This window comes from Dromaius novaehollandiae, chromosome 4 (genome assembly GCF_036370855.1).
Source record: "Dromaius novaehollandiae isolate bDroNov1 chromosome 4, bDroNov1.hap1, whole genome shotgun sequence".
NCBI lineage: Eukaryota > Metazoa > Chordata > Aves > Casuariiformes > Dromaiidae > Dromaius > Dromaius novaehollandiae.
Genome location: NC_088101.1, coordinates 26,582,893 through 26,601,096, shown reverse-complemented (window position 1 = coordinate 26,601,096; position 18,204 = coordinate 26,582,893). Strand labels below are relative to the sequence as shown.

The 18,204-nt window shown below is 38.2% G+C and overlaps 1 protein-coding gene across 4 annotated transcripts in view; it reads left to right on the top strand.

Moving 5' to 3' along the window:
* The first annotated feature begins 290 nt into the window (after positions 1-290).
* Positions 291-18,204, top strand: part of TNIP3 (TNFAIP3 interacting protein 3) — a 58,077-nt gene continuing 40,163 nt past the window's right edge. For 3 of the 4 annotated variants that reach the window (XM_064510650.1, XM_064510649.1, XM_064510647.1), the window contains exons 1-3: positions 291-393; positions 4,852-4,937; positions 13,333-13,468. In XM_064510650.1, the coding sequence (XP_064366720.1) occupies positions 385-393; positions 4,852-4,937; positions 13,333-13,468 (231 nt within the window). In that variant the 5' untranslated portion in view covers positions 291-384. The remainder of the gene's footprint in view (positions 394-4,851; positions 4,938-13,332; positions 13,469-18,204) is intronic. The other variant, XM_064510648.1, reaches the window with a different exon arrangement.

Sequence of the window (18,204 nt, the reverse complement as noted above, 5' to 3'; positions counted from 1 at the left end):
GGAGCCAAACAACTTACAGTACCAAGCCTCTCCAAAGTTCACTCAGTGCTAAAAACTGGACTTTTAGTTGTGGGTAGGAATAAGTATGCTCAGCCTTTAATTGATTGGCTCATTCTTCAATCTGGACATCTTCAATGGGTGTCTGTTGCTTTGGGTTTTAATTTGTTTCAATCGTTGTGTAGGTTTGAAGTTATTTCAAGAGAGGTAAATAGATTTTGTCAAGTTTTAGATCTCAGAGCTTTATGACAGAGAAAATCTGAGTTAAGTTTTTTTGAAGGGGAGGGGCATTTGCTCTTCTGAATCTGCTGTTATCCTAACCAAGGAAAATTGTACATAGCAGGAAGAACAGTTCTAAGGAATTGACGTTAAATCTCCCTGCATCACATGGAGAAGGTATCAGTTTCATTTTATCTGAATCAAGTTGGGAAAGCCAGCATTGAGGAACTTGAAATCTCTGTTTTTGACAAAATTCTTACTTCAGATTTTAAATTCTGGTCAGCAACTGTCTAATATTGCCATTTCAGTGCTTTATGAGGAAACAACGGGGGAGGCATGCAGGAGAGAGGAGAGCACTGGCAGTTACTGCTGTGTTTGTGTGTTTTTCTTGTACTGCTTTTACAAGGCTGAAGTCATATTTTTAGCAAAGAGAGTTGGATGCAAGAACAGCAAGATGTGTAATGGCTGGTTCAAGGCTAGATGCACAAAATACTAGTACTATTATGAGTACCAAACCTGGGACTATCTAGATAGAAGATCATAGAAATAATGTATTTTATGGTCAATTTGTTCAGAAGTGAAGGGCAAAAAAAAATCTTGAAGGCTTTATTCCCATTTCAGATTAGTTTCAGTATGTGTTGCTTAGGATCTCTTTCATCAAAGGCTTTTTTGTTTCTTTGGCTGGAGTTCTATTCTGATCACATTTACAGTAAATAATCCATTTCCTCCTCCCACTCCTCCTACACAACACACAGAGATAATGCAACCTTCCACTTTGTTTATCAACAGCATTTATGATTTTACATGTTCCACTTTGTTTTTGAGCAATTTTGCAATAAGGATATTACTAAAATGAGGTAAGTTTTACTCTGCTTGTCTGTGATGGTTAGGCCCTGGATCTTCTGCAATACAGCAGTGGGTATCACTGAGAAGGTAACTTGTTCATGGGTTTGTCTCTTACTCCTAACAGGTACTTCCATTTAAATAGTATACTATCATTTTTCTGTTAGTCCATGCTGCTTTCAGGTTGTGTTTTGTTTAATTCTGTTGGACAAGTGTAAACATAATTTCACTTGAAGTTCCTTACATTAATGATAGAGGATGTAGTTCGATATTATGTTTTATCTGGTGGCAAAACTGATTTAACATGTTCCCACATCTCCCTGTTTCCCTGTACAATAGTTTACTGCTCCCTCCATTGTGACCGTGAATCCATTTATGCGTTGTGACTGTGCATCTGTCTATGCTGGTGTTTTGCAAGACTGAATTATTAAGCTGATCCAGCTGAACAAAGAAATGAAACAAAACAAAACAACCTCCTTTAGGCTGGCTCATTTCCGAAATCCATTTTGCATTCTATCCTCACGAAATACTACGTTGGCACAACTGAGAAATAAGTGAATTACAGAGCAGTGTTGGGTAAAATGAGGAAAGTTCAGGAAAATAAGATGTGCTTCAGCTGGAACTAGACTTGTAGAAAGTTATAGGGTGGGAGAGGAAACAAAGCAAGAGCAGTGCAGGATTTAACAATCACAGTACAGATGTTTGTGAAAGAGAGTTAGGAGAACATTTTGAAACTGTAACTTGATGAGTGTCTGGCTGGCTGTGATCACTGACTAATTCTCTTAAAATGTTAATTATAACAATCTTGTCATTCCCGGGGGGAGGGCTTCTCCCCAAATGCATTTTTTTGTATGTGGAAAACATCCTTATTTTTAATGCAAAATAATCCTTTGACCAAAAAGAGCTTTCTGGGCCTATTCAGATGTATTTAGGAAGTATTTAGGGCTTCTGGGCCTATTCAGATATATTCAGGAAGCATTTAGGGCTTGGATTATTACTGAAGCACTGATAAATTTGGGGGGGGGGGCAGAGGGCAGGGAGAACCACAGGAATTTTACGTGCTTTTTACCAAAAATTTTCAATTATTGCTAAAACACGTAAATCTGTGAGCAGAACTGATCCTGTTTTACTTCAAGGTGTTCCTGTTCTTAAAAGCCTTGATAGAAAGCAGAAAACTTATCAATTTTATATGACTATTATAACCCCCTATTTTCTACAGAACCTTAATTTTTGAAGTAGCTGATTTTTATCCATCTTGGCTTTGATTTGTCTAATCTAATAAAAACCTAAAGCATTAAATTTCATATTATAGTTGTAAAAGATTATAGTTATTTTCATAACAAACATATGAATGTTTTGCAATGACCTAGGTGTATCATCTTCATTCAGATTCAAAACTCTAGATTTAGCCCAATTTGGGCCACCAGTGTAGGTCAGACTTATTGCAGTAAATTTTCTGTTATGAAGAATCAAAAATGATTAAAAAAATAAATCTTTCAGAAATGAAATGCTTTACTGAAGGAAAAAAAAAAAGGCAAAGCCACTACTTTGCTTCAGCACAGACCTTCCTGCATCAATTGTTCGGAAAGCAGCAGAGGCAAATGAAAGCACATGGCTGTGCTGCAGTGTTGCTTAGTTGGAGGTAATCATCTAACCATCTCAGCTGTGTGAGCCATGCGAGCTGTCACAGCAGAGAACTGTTCACTTCTTGTCCCCATATTTTGGGCTAGATAGAAAAGGATGGATGAACTCCCTTGCTAGGATAATGAAATGTATACTGAAAACTGGACTAGTTTAGCTGCCCCTGTGCTACACTGTAATCTGTATTAAATCGGTGCCCAGCACTATAGGACCCGTGGCAAAATCTGCATATGACTAAGATGCATACCATGGACCATGTCAAGCCCAATGGGAGGGGACACCCCCCTCCCCCCAGCAAAGGATATCAGCAGGACTTCTCGAGAACTATTTATTTATGCTAGTTGGGTGGGCAGTGGCCCAACTGTGGTTTGGGAGCTGCTGGCTAAAGCAGCTCCTCCTGACTCACTTCCTTAGCTTGGGGTTGGGGATGAGGAGCCCCCGAAGCATCCAGTGCTCGGTCCCAGAGCGCTACCCAATGTGCAGTCTGCAACACCTCTTCCATATGGGTCACTGTTCTTTGACTACAGAACCAGGAAGTAAAACAACTAATAAGCAAATATCTTCTTCTACATTCTTCACTCCTTTTTTTCCTTCTTAGTTTTTCAAAGCTTTTTTTGCTTCTTGCTGCATAAATTTTACCAACATAGAATCCTTTTTACTAGGTAACATCTAACCTGTATCTCTTTAATGTGGCCTGTTTTTCAGCACATGGACTTTATTACTGTGCATGACTTGGCACCTTGATCTGAGGCTACTGAAATGTCTAAGGCCAGTGGGATGAATTAGAGATGAAGTAGCAGTCTGAATTCTGTTTCTTTTTCTTCAGACAAGTATGGTCAGATTTGGTTTAGTTGTTTCATTTTATTTTTTGTTGTTTTGGTGGGGGTTGGCAGTTTTCATTCTATGCTAACATTTCTCAAAATTGATATTTTAAGTTAGACATCCGAAGCTAAGTTTAGGCTACCCCAGAGGCATGATTCTCATCAGTACCAAGTATCTGCAGCTTCTATTGAAATCAAATGAATACAACTTTCCATACTTCAACATGTTTTTGTAACGATTAAACAGACACTCAAACTGACAGGCTGGAATCAAGTTGCATATGAAACTAGATTGATGTTTTTTCTTAATATGATCCTTGTAACTGGTGATTACCAGATGCATTTAAAAGGTGTGAAATGCCTGCAGGAAAGGGAATTAAGAGGGTGGAGGGAAGCCGAACACCTCAGATCTTATCCTGGCAACTTGGGGTATATCTAATGTGACATACTTACTATTACCCCTGGTATGTGCCCTTTTCTTTGGGAAGATTTCCCCCCCACCTTCGTTCCCTAGTGAGAATCTGGATAAACACCAATCCACAGAACGTATGAGTTGCTACAGCACCTTAGCAACAGTGATCCTACACTTGTTGTCCAAGAAGTGGTCATCATGACTATTTCATTTTTCCTTTCTCTTTGGAAATGCAAGGCTGGACAGTAGCTGGCCCTTACCAGAGGGAAGCTTATTAGGAGGCTGTATAGTTCTTGAACAATGCAATTGTGGACAATAACTTAAGGCTCCTTTTCTTCTCTCTCCAAGTGATCTATATCGGACTCCATGGTCAAATGATCTTAAATTTGGAGTACTAGTTCTACTGGATACTTCCATGAAGTGTACAAAATTTTCGTCAGTTTGAGGATATGCGTAAGCTCTACCTAAAATAGTTGCTTTCTATTTTTAAATAGCAGTTAGTTCTCAACCTTAGCTATAGTGGTGCTACTTTTTCTTTTTTTCTTTTTTTTTTTTTTTGCTTTAATAATAGTATTTTTTTTCCTCAATATTATCAATGTTTCTGTGACTGCTGACAGCTTTGCTCCTTGGGGATTCTTGCCACTGCAATTAGAGACTTATTGCTTCTAGCCTTGCAAAGCTGTTACTGTTAGACTGGTATACTGTTAGAGTGGTTGACTTTTGAGAGTATGATTGTGGGAAGGAGGAAGTAGATTCCTGGTTTATTTGTCAGTTATATATGGTATATGAAGAGGAGAAGAATACAGGCAAGACATGAGTGCCTCTTCTCATTATGATTGTGCACTAAAATTTACTTGTTAGTTTTTTAAACTTCATTTCCCCTCCAAGTTTACTTTTTTTTTCTCCCCATTCAAATAGATTCATTGTGAGCAGCTCAAAAGCAAGAATGAAGGTGCAGAGAATCTTCTACAATTGTGCCTCCATCAGTGTGTTGAGATGGAAAGGTATGAAACTATAATTTTCTGCCTTTTTTTTAAAGAAGTTCATTTACATCATAATATATACTACAGCGTTTCCTGTACTTGTTAATCGATTTGTTGTCTTCTGGAAACCCAAGTTAATACTTACTTCTGCTTTAACCTATCCTGTGGATAGCTGTATTAGTTCTGTTTAAATAAATGAAACATGGGCGTTTTCTGTGCCAAGAAGACTAGAATCATAGAATAGTGTGGGTTGGAAAGGATCTCTGGAGGTCATCTGGTCCAACCCCTACTCAAAACAGGGCTAGTTAGGTAAGGTTGCTCAGGGCTGTCTAGGTGAGTTTTGAATATCTCCAAGGATGGAGGTTTCAGAACCTCACTGGGCAACTGTTTTTTCATGAACTACTAGTTCTACTGATGCTAACAGTAGAAGAGGTCGTACTATAGAATATAGATTTACTCTGTGTATGTATAGAGGTTACAAGACTGCTACAGCCTCCAGTGAGGCTCTGACAATGGCAACCCATTTCTAAGATTGTCAGTGAGCCATAAGGAGTACCAAGAAAATTAACAGTGCTGAGTGTTTTGGGGAATACTGCCATATTCAATAAGCTAAGTTCTGACGCAGAAAACCCTCTAGGTAGCTCAGGGATGAGTAAAAGGTAGCTTTAAAAAGCATTAGGTATAACATGCGGATTTGAGAGAGAGATAAAAGGAAAAATTATTTTAAGGTAGCTGTAGATTGTTTTGGGTAGTATAAGAAACAATACTCTACCCTTCTTTCTTTCTGAAAGAAGCAGTTTTTCTCAGTTTAGTTCATTGTGAAATAACTGTGTTTGAAATCCCTTACAAGCTGGGATTTCCCATTCGTTCAAGGCTTTGTTTGTGCTATGGCCAGTGTAGCTTGGTCACAAGCTGCTTCCATGAAGGGAGTGAGTGGTTAGGTTCCCTGCTGATGATAGCATCCTGGTGAAACTAGATGCCAGTCACTGTGGCATCTGTGCCACAGTGATGCACAATCTGTGCAGACACCAGTGCAGCAAACTTCCTCTGTATTTTGTTTTGGCTGCCTAACATTTACCATAGGCCAGAAGTTGGCTTGACTTAACAAAGCTGATTGTCCTTCATCAGCTACTGTATGTTAAATTTCTTGGCTGAATATCCAGGTGCTATTTTTCTGTTTATTCTGTTTGCATTGTTGATAGATAACTGAAAGTACTTCAGGTCCACATGGGAGAGACTGACCTAAATCAAGCATAGACTTGTTTTCTTTCAGGTAGCAGCACAGCTATGAAGCCAGATCAGTAAGGTGTTGGTCATGCATTCACATTCCTGCCCAAGAGCGAACTAGAATGCAAAATGGGCAGTGCATAGATCTTACTGTTTGTTATGCCTGATACAGAAAAAGAAAGAACAGTGGTGTCAAGTGTTAGATAAAAATGTAAACCAAGCAAGTATGTCAGAATCACAGTTCTCCACAGGAATGAGTACATATGAAATCTGAATAGACACCTTGTGCTCAGGCCAGTCCAGAAGGGGCTGCAGAAGTGTGTGTTTCAGAAAGGTGCCTAGTGAGGCTAGGAGAGTGTCTTAAAACAGGTTCAAGCTTTTCTAGCTAGTGGTCTTCATAGAAAAAGAGCAGGTGCTTGAAAAAAATACCAGTAATTTTTGATCTGCTTTAGATTTGCCTCCCTGTATTTGCTTTATAACTCTTAGTTTTCAGATCTTTCAACACCTTACGGCCATCTCCCACCAGCTTTCTTCATGTGTGTATTTCAGTGGAAGAATTCATCTTCTCAGAAAGCACATGCTATTTGATGGCTTTACTTGGCTGAGTTTTCCATATGATTGACTTTTTTCATGTCAAAACTTCAATTCCCTTTCCACCAGTGATGCCCATGTAGCTAAATCAGTACTGGGTGATGAATCTGGGTGAATGTGCTCCATTTACTTTTTCCAGAGGGGTAATCAACCATAATTCACTTGTGTCATTGAAAGCCCAACGAAGTTGGTGCAAGTCATTTCATTGGCTTTCTTGGGGTTTGAATTCAGCCCAAATTCTGTCCAGCAGGAACAAATTTAATTATGGTCTTGGCACTATTATGAAGGAAAAGATCTAAGTAAAAGGGAATGATGTTACTGTCTTTACATGTAGGCTATGAGATAGAGAAGTGAGGCAGTAATACTGAAATGCTGTTCAAAGAACTGGAACCTTCAGGCCCACAGGAAAACAGAACTGTGAGATAAGTAACACGTTATTTAGTGTGAACTAGCTAGTCTTTTTCTTCTTGCATGTAGCATATTTGTTCAGGGAAATATTTAATTCTGGAAAATACTAAGCCCCTATATACTAGGAGTTTTACTTTTTTTTTTTTTTTTTTTCAGTGAGATGGAACGGATTATAGGTCCAGCTTCAGTTAATTACTGGGGCCTTTTTTTTTTTTTTTTTTAGCTTATTCTCAAAGCAACCAGATGTGTTTCCATTAATAACATGCACCTCTTTTGTTGTGATCTGTGTAATTCTTAAAATTAGCAAAACTATTAAAGAATAATTGTTTCTGTTCACATTAACAGCGCACAGCTTCTCCAGATGTGGCATTTGACAGCCAAACAGCTGCTGGCTATTAAATATTCCTTAAAAGCTCCATTCCTTTGTCATAAAGGGAACAGAAGTGTGGGGATGTTTATGGGGTGATAGGCAGATGTTTTGGCTGAATCATATTTGAGCGAAAGTTGAAGTGGTTTCTCTGCTACAGTCCCAGTATGTATGTTTAACTCCTATCATACACCTTGCATTATGGAGCTATCTTCTTGGAGATGGAGCAGGATTATTTTTGATCTCGCACGTCTCTCCCAAGTGACAGTGACAGCACTTTTTTCAGTCTGGGCCATTTTGCTCTAAGGAAAATTAGATTCTTCTGTCAGGTGGATCTCAGCTGGTGGCTGGCTTTCTAGCTATGCGTTAGAAATAGCAAGTAAATTGTATGTTTTGGTGAAACTTGAATTAAAGAATGAATTAAGTTGGAAATAATACAAAATTGTGTGTTGTAAGTAGCAGCCTCTTTAAAAAAAATAAAAATAAAAAAAGGAAAAAAGCACGTGTGTGTACATATATATCCTCATAGCTGACAAAGACAGGTGTTCCTTTTGTGTGGTTGCACTGATGCAGTACACTTTATGCATAATAAACTATCTGTTATGTGTGAGGCAGAATGTAGAATTAGCGAAGCTCAATTTCAAGAAATCTGGCTAGAATTCCCAGCCTAAACTGTGAGTGAAGGCAGAACCTGTAGGTGTTGAATACTAGGATAGCCCCGTTGATTCTTAAGGGGCTGCCTGACACTGTAACTGTTGTCTATCAGCTCAGGATCTGGTTGCTAATCCTTATAAAAGTTATAAGAGCTCATGAGGCTCCAAAACTTGCCCAGAAGAAAAGTCTATTTCCAAATTTTCAAGATCTTGGCAAGATCTTGTTCTTCCCATTGCTTGTTAGACTGGAAATTCTTTGTCACTTAATCTTAACTGAGTAAGTTTTTAATGTAAAGGTCCTAATGTCTATATTAGGCCTTTTCTAGAGGGGAAGCCAGTGTTTTACCATGTATACTGATAAGTAATAGGGGAAACATTAGCTGAAATGATTTGCCTTGAAATTTGCCTTTTTTTTAATTCTATCTGATTCAGTTCATCTTCTGTGATTAAAATGCAGAAATACATTTTTTTTCCATGGATCTCTTCTTTACAGCAGGCTTAGCCAAAAAATAATCCCATGTCCAAAATGCCCACCCAGGGGGACGAAGCATCTGTTCAGCCCCTAGACTCTGGAATTAATTTCCTGTCAAAATATGGCTCTGCAGTGTTGGAGCCTGGCTGTAAATCCTGGGTTAAAACCTCTTTCACAATTGCTTATGGTGTGTATTTGTGCTTTCACCAATCACGTGAGAGTGACGCTAGCACACCGGCTCTGAAATTATTATTTCAAATGAGTTATATCTATTGAATGTTAAATTTATGTTTTGCAATAAATGCCAGTTGTGGACATGTCCACTGTTGGCACATAACTACTATTAATCACCAATAATGCTGATTCCCACTGAAAACCGGGGAGAGCCAAGAGCTCACAAGTGGTACCCCAGGAGAAATCAAATTGGCAGGTACTTGCTCTGCAGCTAAACACATATTTTTCTGGCCATGAGTCTATGCTGCCAAAAGCCCAAAGCAGTAGGCTCATCAAAAGACCATGGGAGTAGGCCATCAGTCCATAAATGGTTACTGCTTCATTATGAAAGCTTTTATTGTGGGAGTCGTTCTGTCTCCTGTTTCTTCTCTTGAGCAGGAGAAGCTTGACTGTAAGTGCCCTTAACTCTATTAGAAGCTGTTGATTTCCACACCTCACACTTCCTTTCTGGTGCTGCCAAATTTTTGTTTCAGTGATAGGCTTTGCTCTGGCTCTGGTGCATGCATGATTTAATAAAATTCTCTGTGTGTATACTACTGACACTTCATAGCATAACCATATAGGGACAGGGTTTATTTAATTGCATGGCATTGATTTGCCTAGGAGTTTCAATACCATTCATATACAAAGCATGGAGTGGGCACCATTTTGTTCTGGCTCCCAGCTGAGAAATTAACTTACTAAAGCAAATGTAACAATGTATAAATAATTAACCACAAAAAGCCGTTAAAGCCTAGAAATTGAAATGGTATGAATGTAGAGTAAAAAGTGAAGATCATTTCAAAGGCAGCAAGGTGAATACATGGTGCACAGTTGATATCTAGCAGTGATGAAATCCTGAATGAATATGGCAACTTGCAGAAGGGAGAGACGAGACTTTAGGAATTTCTTGTGCTTGTAGAATATGACTAGAACCATGTTGGTGGCTGCTTTTCAAATATGAGATGAAAACTGAGTAAGGTTGGGCTCTCTCCTTCTCCTGCATGCTGCTAAAACTCATGCTGAATGACCAGCTCCTTTCATCTGTTACATCTGTATGTTTTGCTTTCATCTGAAAAGTCTTAATTTTCCTTGCAAAAATAATTAAGTAACCTAAAATTTAGAGGAGTTAAGTTTCTAATCTCTTATCATCTTTGTTTTAATCATAACTTGCTTTGTAAGTAAGGTGGGTTGTGTATTTCATACATCTTCCTACTTAATATATTTTAAAAAGCTCTTGCACAAAGAGAGGATATACTTTGCCCCTTATGACCAGATGCAAATGCCTCTAGTATTCTCTGGTTGATTTTACAAAAGGAAAGAAAATATAATGTCTCCAAAATCTTAATAGATTTCATATTTATTATTTATTTCTAACAAATAGATTGTCTGCTATTTGCTGTCCTATTGAGAAATGTCATTTCATTAGTGAAAATGAAGTGCTTTATTTTAGAAGATGTTGGCAAAGGGGTAACACAGTAAGGATGTTAATGATACAGAAATGTATCTTCAAGCTTTACAAAACCAAGAGTAATCTGGGAAAAACTGCTTTCTGTGATGGCTCCATTGAGTGCCCTCTACAGCTCAACAGGGGAAACTCAGTCATCAAGAACTGTCTTGTTCTGGGGTAGCTCCTAATAACCTTCAACTTGAAGAAGTACTCAAGCACTCCATCTGTATGCTCTGAAAGTCTGGACTGTAAAGTGGATTTATGTGCCAGATTTGATTACTCAACATTTCATATGTTTCATGGTAAATAGATCGTTTCAATCCTCAAAGTGGCCAATGCTCTTGTAAAATACAGATAAAATGAGGGATAGTTTCTGGCCAAAAGAACTTCATGTAAAATCGGAGGGGAAAAACAAAGGTACTCAAATCCAGATGAGGAAATAATTTTCTGACTTGTACAATAATGTCGGAAACATGGAAATTACACAATGGCAATGAATTGTAGGGATTGGAGTTTTTTGTGGTTCCTTTCCTTTTATACTGGCACAGCTGGTTCTCATTCCTTCTCTTGCTCAGAAGGGAGAAAGTAGAGAAGACTAAAAGGCAGCAATCAAAGGTAAATACTATGTACAGCTGCAGTGACAGACAAACTGCAGGTAGCAGAGCAGAGAAATAAACACTTCCTGGCTGAAAGGAAATATTTAAAGCCAACCCACCATCTTTATGGGGCATTTCCCAGCTTGGTTCATGCTCTGATCTCAAAAGGCTGTGATCACACATCTCTTCTCACTGTTGCTGAATCAGCAGGGGAGCTCAGTGCAGCCTGCCTAAGTACTTACTACTGCACTCCTGTACCTCGAAATTGGAAAGAAGGGAAGTGCCACTTTCACTGGTCTCCTGTATCTTGCAACTTTATAGCAGGACAGAAGCAGCCTGATTTCTTTCTCAAGTTTCTTTGTTTTCCTTCTGTAGTTTTCTTTGTAACACTCATTTGTGTTGATGAGGCTTGTGGCTCCTCCTTGGTTCTGTGCGCACCTTAGATCTTCCTTATCTCCTTGAAGTTGAACTGAAAGGGAAGTTAAGAAGCATATAGGTTGTGTGTGGACCCTGTGGTGAAATGACCCTGCTTGTAAGCCCAGCCCTGCAAGGTGCCACAGAGAGCTGGTGGTGCCAAGGCTTGCCTGCCACCGCACACGCAGCTGGTGCTTTAAAAACTGCCACAAAAATTTAAGCCACTGCAGGCAACCGCACCTCCATGAGGTTTATGAGAATGAACATCAAAAAAATCTTTCTTAGTTGTCATAACTTTGAAAGGGAGCTATGGCCAGTTAAAGTGGTCTAAAAAAGCCCAATACTCTTCTGTTGGGTGCTCTGTTTCTTTGAACTCACTCTGGTTTTGGCAAAAATAGCCAAGGTTGGTATGAGATAATGTGTTTCTGCTTGGAAGAAAATCACATCAATTTGCTCTGGTATTTTGGGCCCTTCTCAGGATAAAAAAAATTGCTCTACATTCCTTGCGTAAAAATACTTTTTCCTATGGTACAAGTCTAGCCCTAGAAACACACCCAAACGTAGCCCTACATCGGCAAGACAGTTTGAAGAGAAAGAGTACTTGACAGGCAACGTGGCTGAGAACAACTTGCTACCTGTTTGCCCAGTCTAATACTGTCTCAATTTCTGTGCTTGATGACATGGGCAGGGCTCATGGCAGCTCAGAGACTGGAATTTCAGATTAACTACTAGAAAGCAAGTCAAATCAAAGCTCTTGAGGTTTTACTTATTCTTATTTGTTAGTGTTTGAATTTTATTGTAGTACCTCTGCAAACAGTTTTGCGTTCATGCTTAATAAAAATTCATTTCTGTTATGGTCTCTGTGTGTAAATATTAGCATAAAATGATTCATTTTATTCCTATCAGCTTTGAAATTCACCACACTTGCTTACTTTTATGATTTGGATAGATGAGTTTGTTTGTTTGGATAATTTTCTCATTAGTCCCTTTACATTTTCCCCAGAACATGCAGTGAGATCCCTACAAATTGCCTGTCTGAACTGAAGTAAATATAACTGATAAACTCTAACTGCATTCAGTGTTTCTCGTAATTCAAATGAAGAATTTAACATTTTCTGCCTAAAACCAAGATGTGATATTGCTATGATAGGTTGCTAATGTGTTTGAGTCCTGCAGTTTGCTTTCCTGCTCTCATGATACACTATGTTAAATTTAGGTTTTGGTTTAGGCTGATTAGGAAATGAAGGTCTGAGTTTGCAAAATAAACCGGTGCTTTTTGAAAGCTTAGCTTAGTCTAGGTTTTGGGGGGGTTGTTTATGCCCTGCCCTTCCTCTGAAAGTCACTCTCCCATTCAAGCGTGTCAAGTGGATTGTCCCTAATTGCTTGTTCTGCAAATCTGGAGTAAGCCCTTAAGTGGACTTATGTCCTGAGTTGCCTTAGCAGAGAGACTGAAAAATGCCTAACAGTTTTCCCACAAAACAAATATTTTAGGGAATAGAACAGATCCATTTTTGCAAGATATGGATGTTTTTAAAAGGAATTCTCAGAAAAAAAATTAAAAATGCCTATTAGATATATGATGAAATGTTACATAAAAATACACTACCCAAAGAACTTTGCCATCTGAGCACCTAATTTTGGAGTTCAAAATAGCATTTTTGTTAAAATTGAATTTAACATTCTTGAAATTTGGAGGGAGAAGGAGGGAAGAGCATGACAGTTTTCATACAAGCCCACAAGGGTTAATCATAATTTTCTAGACACAAGATAGTAAAATTCATTAAAAATTATTGTTTTAATATTTTAAATAAATTTCTATCACACAGCACATAAGAATTCCTTACATGTGACTCTGCTCTAGTCTTCTCTGGTTGTGTAGCAGGGAAGCAGGTAGCCGGAGATTTGTAAACAGCTAGTTCTTCTGTGTATTTTGTCACATTAAGATGACAGCTGATATTTATCTTTTCTGCAGTTCAAGTTTTTGTGCATTAACTGCAAAGTATAATGTTGTTATTTCTTTTTAAGCAGGTGTGAAAGCAAAGAGCTTGATGTTGAAATAAGGAATCTGATAGAGAAGAATAATACTTCCCAGTTGTGTGAGAACCCTGAACCTATTGCCCAAGAGTGTCCGAACAGTCAGAGAACTTTGTGTTCCCTTAAGGTAAATGTAGTTTTCTTTTGCAATAGTTTGTCTGTGAAGGAAGAACATCAGGGGGACATTCCCTGTCACTTAAACAATTACACAGGAAACTTTTTGATTTCTGAAATGATGCACTGAACTCATTACACGTTTTCTTCCTGATATAGCTACTTTCTGTTATAAGGAAGACTGAGTGAGAAGACACTTTTTATAATACTTAGAAAGGCCAGCTGAAAACAGCGATTTGTCCCAAGTGCTGGCCTGTGTAGCCAGCTCTGGCTTTTGCATAATGATGATCCACAAAACTGCATACACTGAGAGCACAAACATTTTTCTAGGTGGTTGTGTTCAGTAGTTCAGAAGTAAATGAGGATGAGAAGAGATGTGGGGGACAAAGATCTTTGGGAGGGAAAGGGAGGCATTTAGATGGATAGGAACAAGGCTCTGAAGAAGAAAAGCTATGATTTTAAACCCACGCTTCTGTGGTATAAATAGAAAATTATAATCCACCTGCTAAGGCAGGCTTCTTTATTGATTGAAGTGACGCAGAGGTTAACAAGCATGATAGAAATTTTTTATAAGTTTTTTCTCTTCCCTGAAATAGCAAGTTGCTTTTTATCATGCAGTAGGAGGGCAAAAGGAAATTCCTTTTTTCTGCAAACTGGGAAGGGAGGAGAGAGAGGTGTGGAAGAGAGAAATGCTTAAACTATGAATTCCAGCCATCTGAGAAGGACAACGCACTTACCTGCCTACATGACTCTAATAGAAGGGAAAGGAAATCTCTGAAGGCAGTAGCCCTAAGTGTAATGCAGGAAATTAATGAGAAGATAAAGAAGATATGACTATGATAAATGAAATTACACATAGCTCTCTTCACTCATAAACCGCCAGTTCTAAAATGACTCATGACCCTGGGGCATGAAACAGAGCTAAGCCTAAAGAGACATCCCAGGGTCAGACCAGTGGGATTAGAAACACAGTGAAAGAGAACCCACGCTGAGGAACGGGGATTCCCAGCCCCAGGGGAGAAATAAGAATAGCGAAACGGAAGTCGGCACAGAGAGCAGAATCAAGCTGCATTGAAATATGCAGTTACTGTGCAGCACAGTGAGCTAAAGCTCTGTGGAAACGCTCAGTCCCCTACACATTAGCACCTCTCCAACAGAAAGAGATATAGAAAAGGATTTAGGGGGAAGGAAAGAAAAAGGGTGTGCTCACCTCAACCCTTTTTGTTGTGTACTTCAGTACTTCCCATAGAATGCTGTGGCAATATTTTGTCTGTAGCATTTTTGGTTTTTTGCATCTATAGCACTTGTTTGCCCTTGAAAGATGTGTGTGTGTGTGTGTGTTTCACAGCTGAAAGGAGGAAGAAGGTTTATGATGCTTCCACAGTAGAAATGTGTTGGTTATTTTTTGTTTATACTTTTAAGGCAAATAGCTTTTTCCTTAGCTGGTTATCGACTTGGACCTTAAGTAAGTGACAGCTTCACAGTTGTGATACAGTCCAACAATCTCAGTATAAGAAAGTAGGAGCAGATGTTCTGGATTATATATTTTGGGGGAAAAGAGATAATATTTTTAACAAAGCTAAAATACTTCCTATTATGAAGGATACAAAATACCAATTAAAAGAATCAGAAAGTCACAGTTTGTGAAATGAGATGCTGATTTAGACTTGAAACGAGGGAAAAGTCTATATTTAGGAATTAGGAGAAAGATATAATGAAACAAATGTATACCCTTTGCTACAGTATTGGGCATTCTATCAGGAAGTTATTTGACAGAGCCAGCAAGTTTGTTTTATTCTGCAACTTTTATTTGGAGATGAAGACTATAAATTATATGCTGCAAAATGACATATTCTTCTGAGCTTAAGGCACTTTCAAGACTTATCTGGAAGTGTCTGTAAACAAATTCCCTTTTACTGCTTTTTCTTTTCTCCAATGTTTTTTCATAAAAGTATACACTGTTATCAAGGCTTTAAAGGCCATGATAATATCTGAGAGAGAAAATTCAGGTGTGTAGGATAAGCTGAATTAACTCGCAGCATTTCCTTCACTCTGTAGTGCCTATATCTGTAGTAGTTTAATTCTGCTTGTCAGGGTGCTGTTCTGTACAATTTCTAATTCACACCTACTTATTCTTACTTTTGTTTTTTTCCTCCTCCCCCTGTAACATCACTTAGCTATTGCTGCAAGTATACATGAATGAAAAGAATTCTAAGGTCTGGTTCTGCAGAGGTTGTAGTCTGTACAAACTGCCAGTCCTCAAAACATTCCTCAGAAAGATGGTTCATTATTCTTCCTTTTAGGTGGCGAAATTGAAGGCCAAAGGGATCAAAAATACTACTAAAAGTACTAATCTGTACGGTATGCAGAGTGTTTTCAGTACTTAAGGCTTTATCAAGATTTTATATACCAGGAAAATGTTTTATGGGGGAAGTGGGCAGGGAGGTGAAAGTATCAAGTAGGAAAGAATAGTAATGATTAAAACAATTAGTTGCGTGTCAACATAAGGTAAGGTAAGGATTAGTGGGAGAGTTAACATTGTATGGGATCAGTTGTTAGCTTGAGAAAACGAATAGACATTCAAGCATGTAAACTTTTTTGGTACAAAATAAGAAACAAAAAATTTTTAAGGCCTAACAACCTTGTTGTCTAACTGGATCAAACAAGCTACTTTGAATTACAAAGTATCGTGCAATTGTATCATTTGGAAATTGGAGTTTTCATCTTCTGAGCCAGAGTTTGCAAACTCTTAGGTATTTGAGCAGCTATGTGCTTAGGGTTAATTCCATTGCCAATGATGGAAAACAGTGGATAAAGGAAGTTCTGAAACAGAAAACTGCTATGCTGACTCTGAAGCTCCACCTTGCTCTAATTTTATCTGATTTCCACATATTAAGGTACACATTCACATCTGCACTTATTTTTCTGTTAGAGAATTGTGAGTACCTAACTCAACAATGTGCAAGAGGTTGTTTGACATATTTAACCAAGGGAAAATTCCTTTATGACACATTTCTCTGAGTGAAGCATGTAGACGAAGTGTAGACAGGAAGAGTTAGATTCTTCTGTTTTAAAGGTTGATTTTACTCTGCAACTGAAATTCTTCATTTTTTACCATTTCAAAATGTACACCAGGATGGGAAGACAGGCTGATTCCCATTCTGAATCTTTTGTACCTGCTTCTTAGAAATCTAGCACTATTTTAAGCTGTTTATATGGATATTGTGGCAAGAACTGCTGGCACAAAAACAGCTTTGGGAATAAAGCATTCATGTTGAACACTTCTGCTCAAAATAGATTAAAAGATTTCAGAGAATTTTTGAGAATGTTCCAAAGCCAAAACAAAAGCTTGGTGAAAATATAAGCCAACAGAAAGCTCCCCAGAAGCCACTAAATTTTAACTCAAGCAATCTTAGAGTAAATCTGACTTTTACAATTTTGCTGCTGAACCATACAATTAAAAGAAATCTTGCAGCAGATATGTAATAGGCTAGGAAGAAAAAAATGTAGATGATTTTGCCATTTTCTCCTCATCGAGGAAAGATTTTCTTTTACTTCTTATCAAGCACTTTAATGGGTCTTGGTTTCACTGGAATTAATGAACAGCCAAGATTTTCAGAAGTGACAGGTGACTTTAATTATCTTAATTTGTATGTGCCTGTTTTGTAATACTGTAACAGATGCCTTTCCCAGAATGAAGATCCAGCACTCTAAAAATGAGAACTTTTAATTTCTTGTCATACTGGTGCTTGTGAGAGGATTCTGAGTTGGCCAGAGCTCTGATGTAGTGATTTTTCTCCCATAGCAAGCTTCCCAAAGAAGGCTAAAAGGCTTTTGCACTCAGAAAAGTCAGGTATTCCTAGAACATAAGTGGTTCTCATTTTTTTTCAACAGGAGAAAAGAAAAAAAAACCTTTGAAGCCATTGCGAATGGAAATTATAGAATATAATAGAAAGTAATAAAATGCTTCTAAGCAGTTCTGTCTACTTTGCCCTTGCAGTCAGTTCTGCGCTGCCACTTTTAAGTTAAATCAGTGAGTTTCTGAGGGGCAGCAAACCCTGCCTAGTCCCATTTGCTCTTCAGGTAGTTTTTTCCGTCTTATCTGAGAAGCTGGCTTATTTCTGCTCCTCGCAGCAATCCTTCTGCATGAACTTCATGTTCCCAGCTTGCTGCTGGGCATTCCTGGTTGCCACACTCAGAGGTATTTGAAGTTTTTTCCCCAAGTGTGCTCAAGGTGCTTGCCATAAAAGATGTTTCTCCCTTCATCCCAGTCTTTATTAAAAGACAACAAAAATGAAAGATAAAACAAGTGTTGTCTGCCACAGTGAGCAGAACTGCATGTTTGATGATTTTCGAAATATGTCATCAATTCTGCTCTGTCACCATCATCTGTAGCATGCACAGAAATCCTAAATATCAAAGATAGTGCTTTGCATTCTAAAAATGTGGGTATAGATGGCAGGGGAAAAGTGTCAAGAGTAGGAGGAAAAAAGGGTAAAGGTTGTACTAAGAATTCATACTGATTCAGAGAATTTAAATGTTAATAATGATTCACAGACATTACAGAAGGTTTATGACTATTACTTGAACTCTTTGCAGGCGGAGGCTTGTTTGCTATAATATTTTTTAATATGTTTCATCACACTTTGATCAGTCTTTGTAATAGAGATATTGCGGTGGAAGTAGAGGAACAAAATGGCTCCTGTGGACATTAAGGAAGCATTTTTATAACACATGTAAACAGAAAAG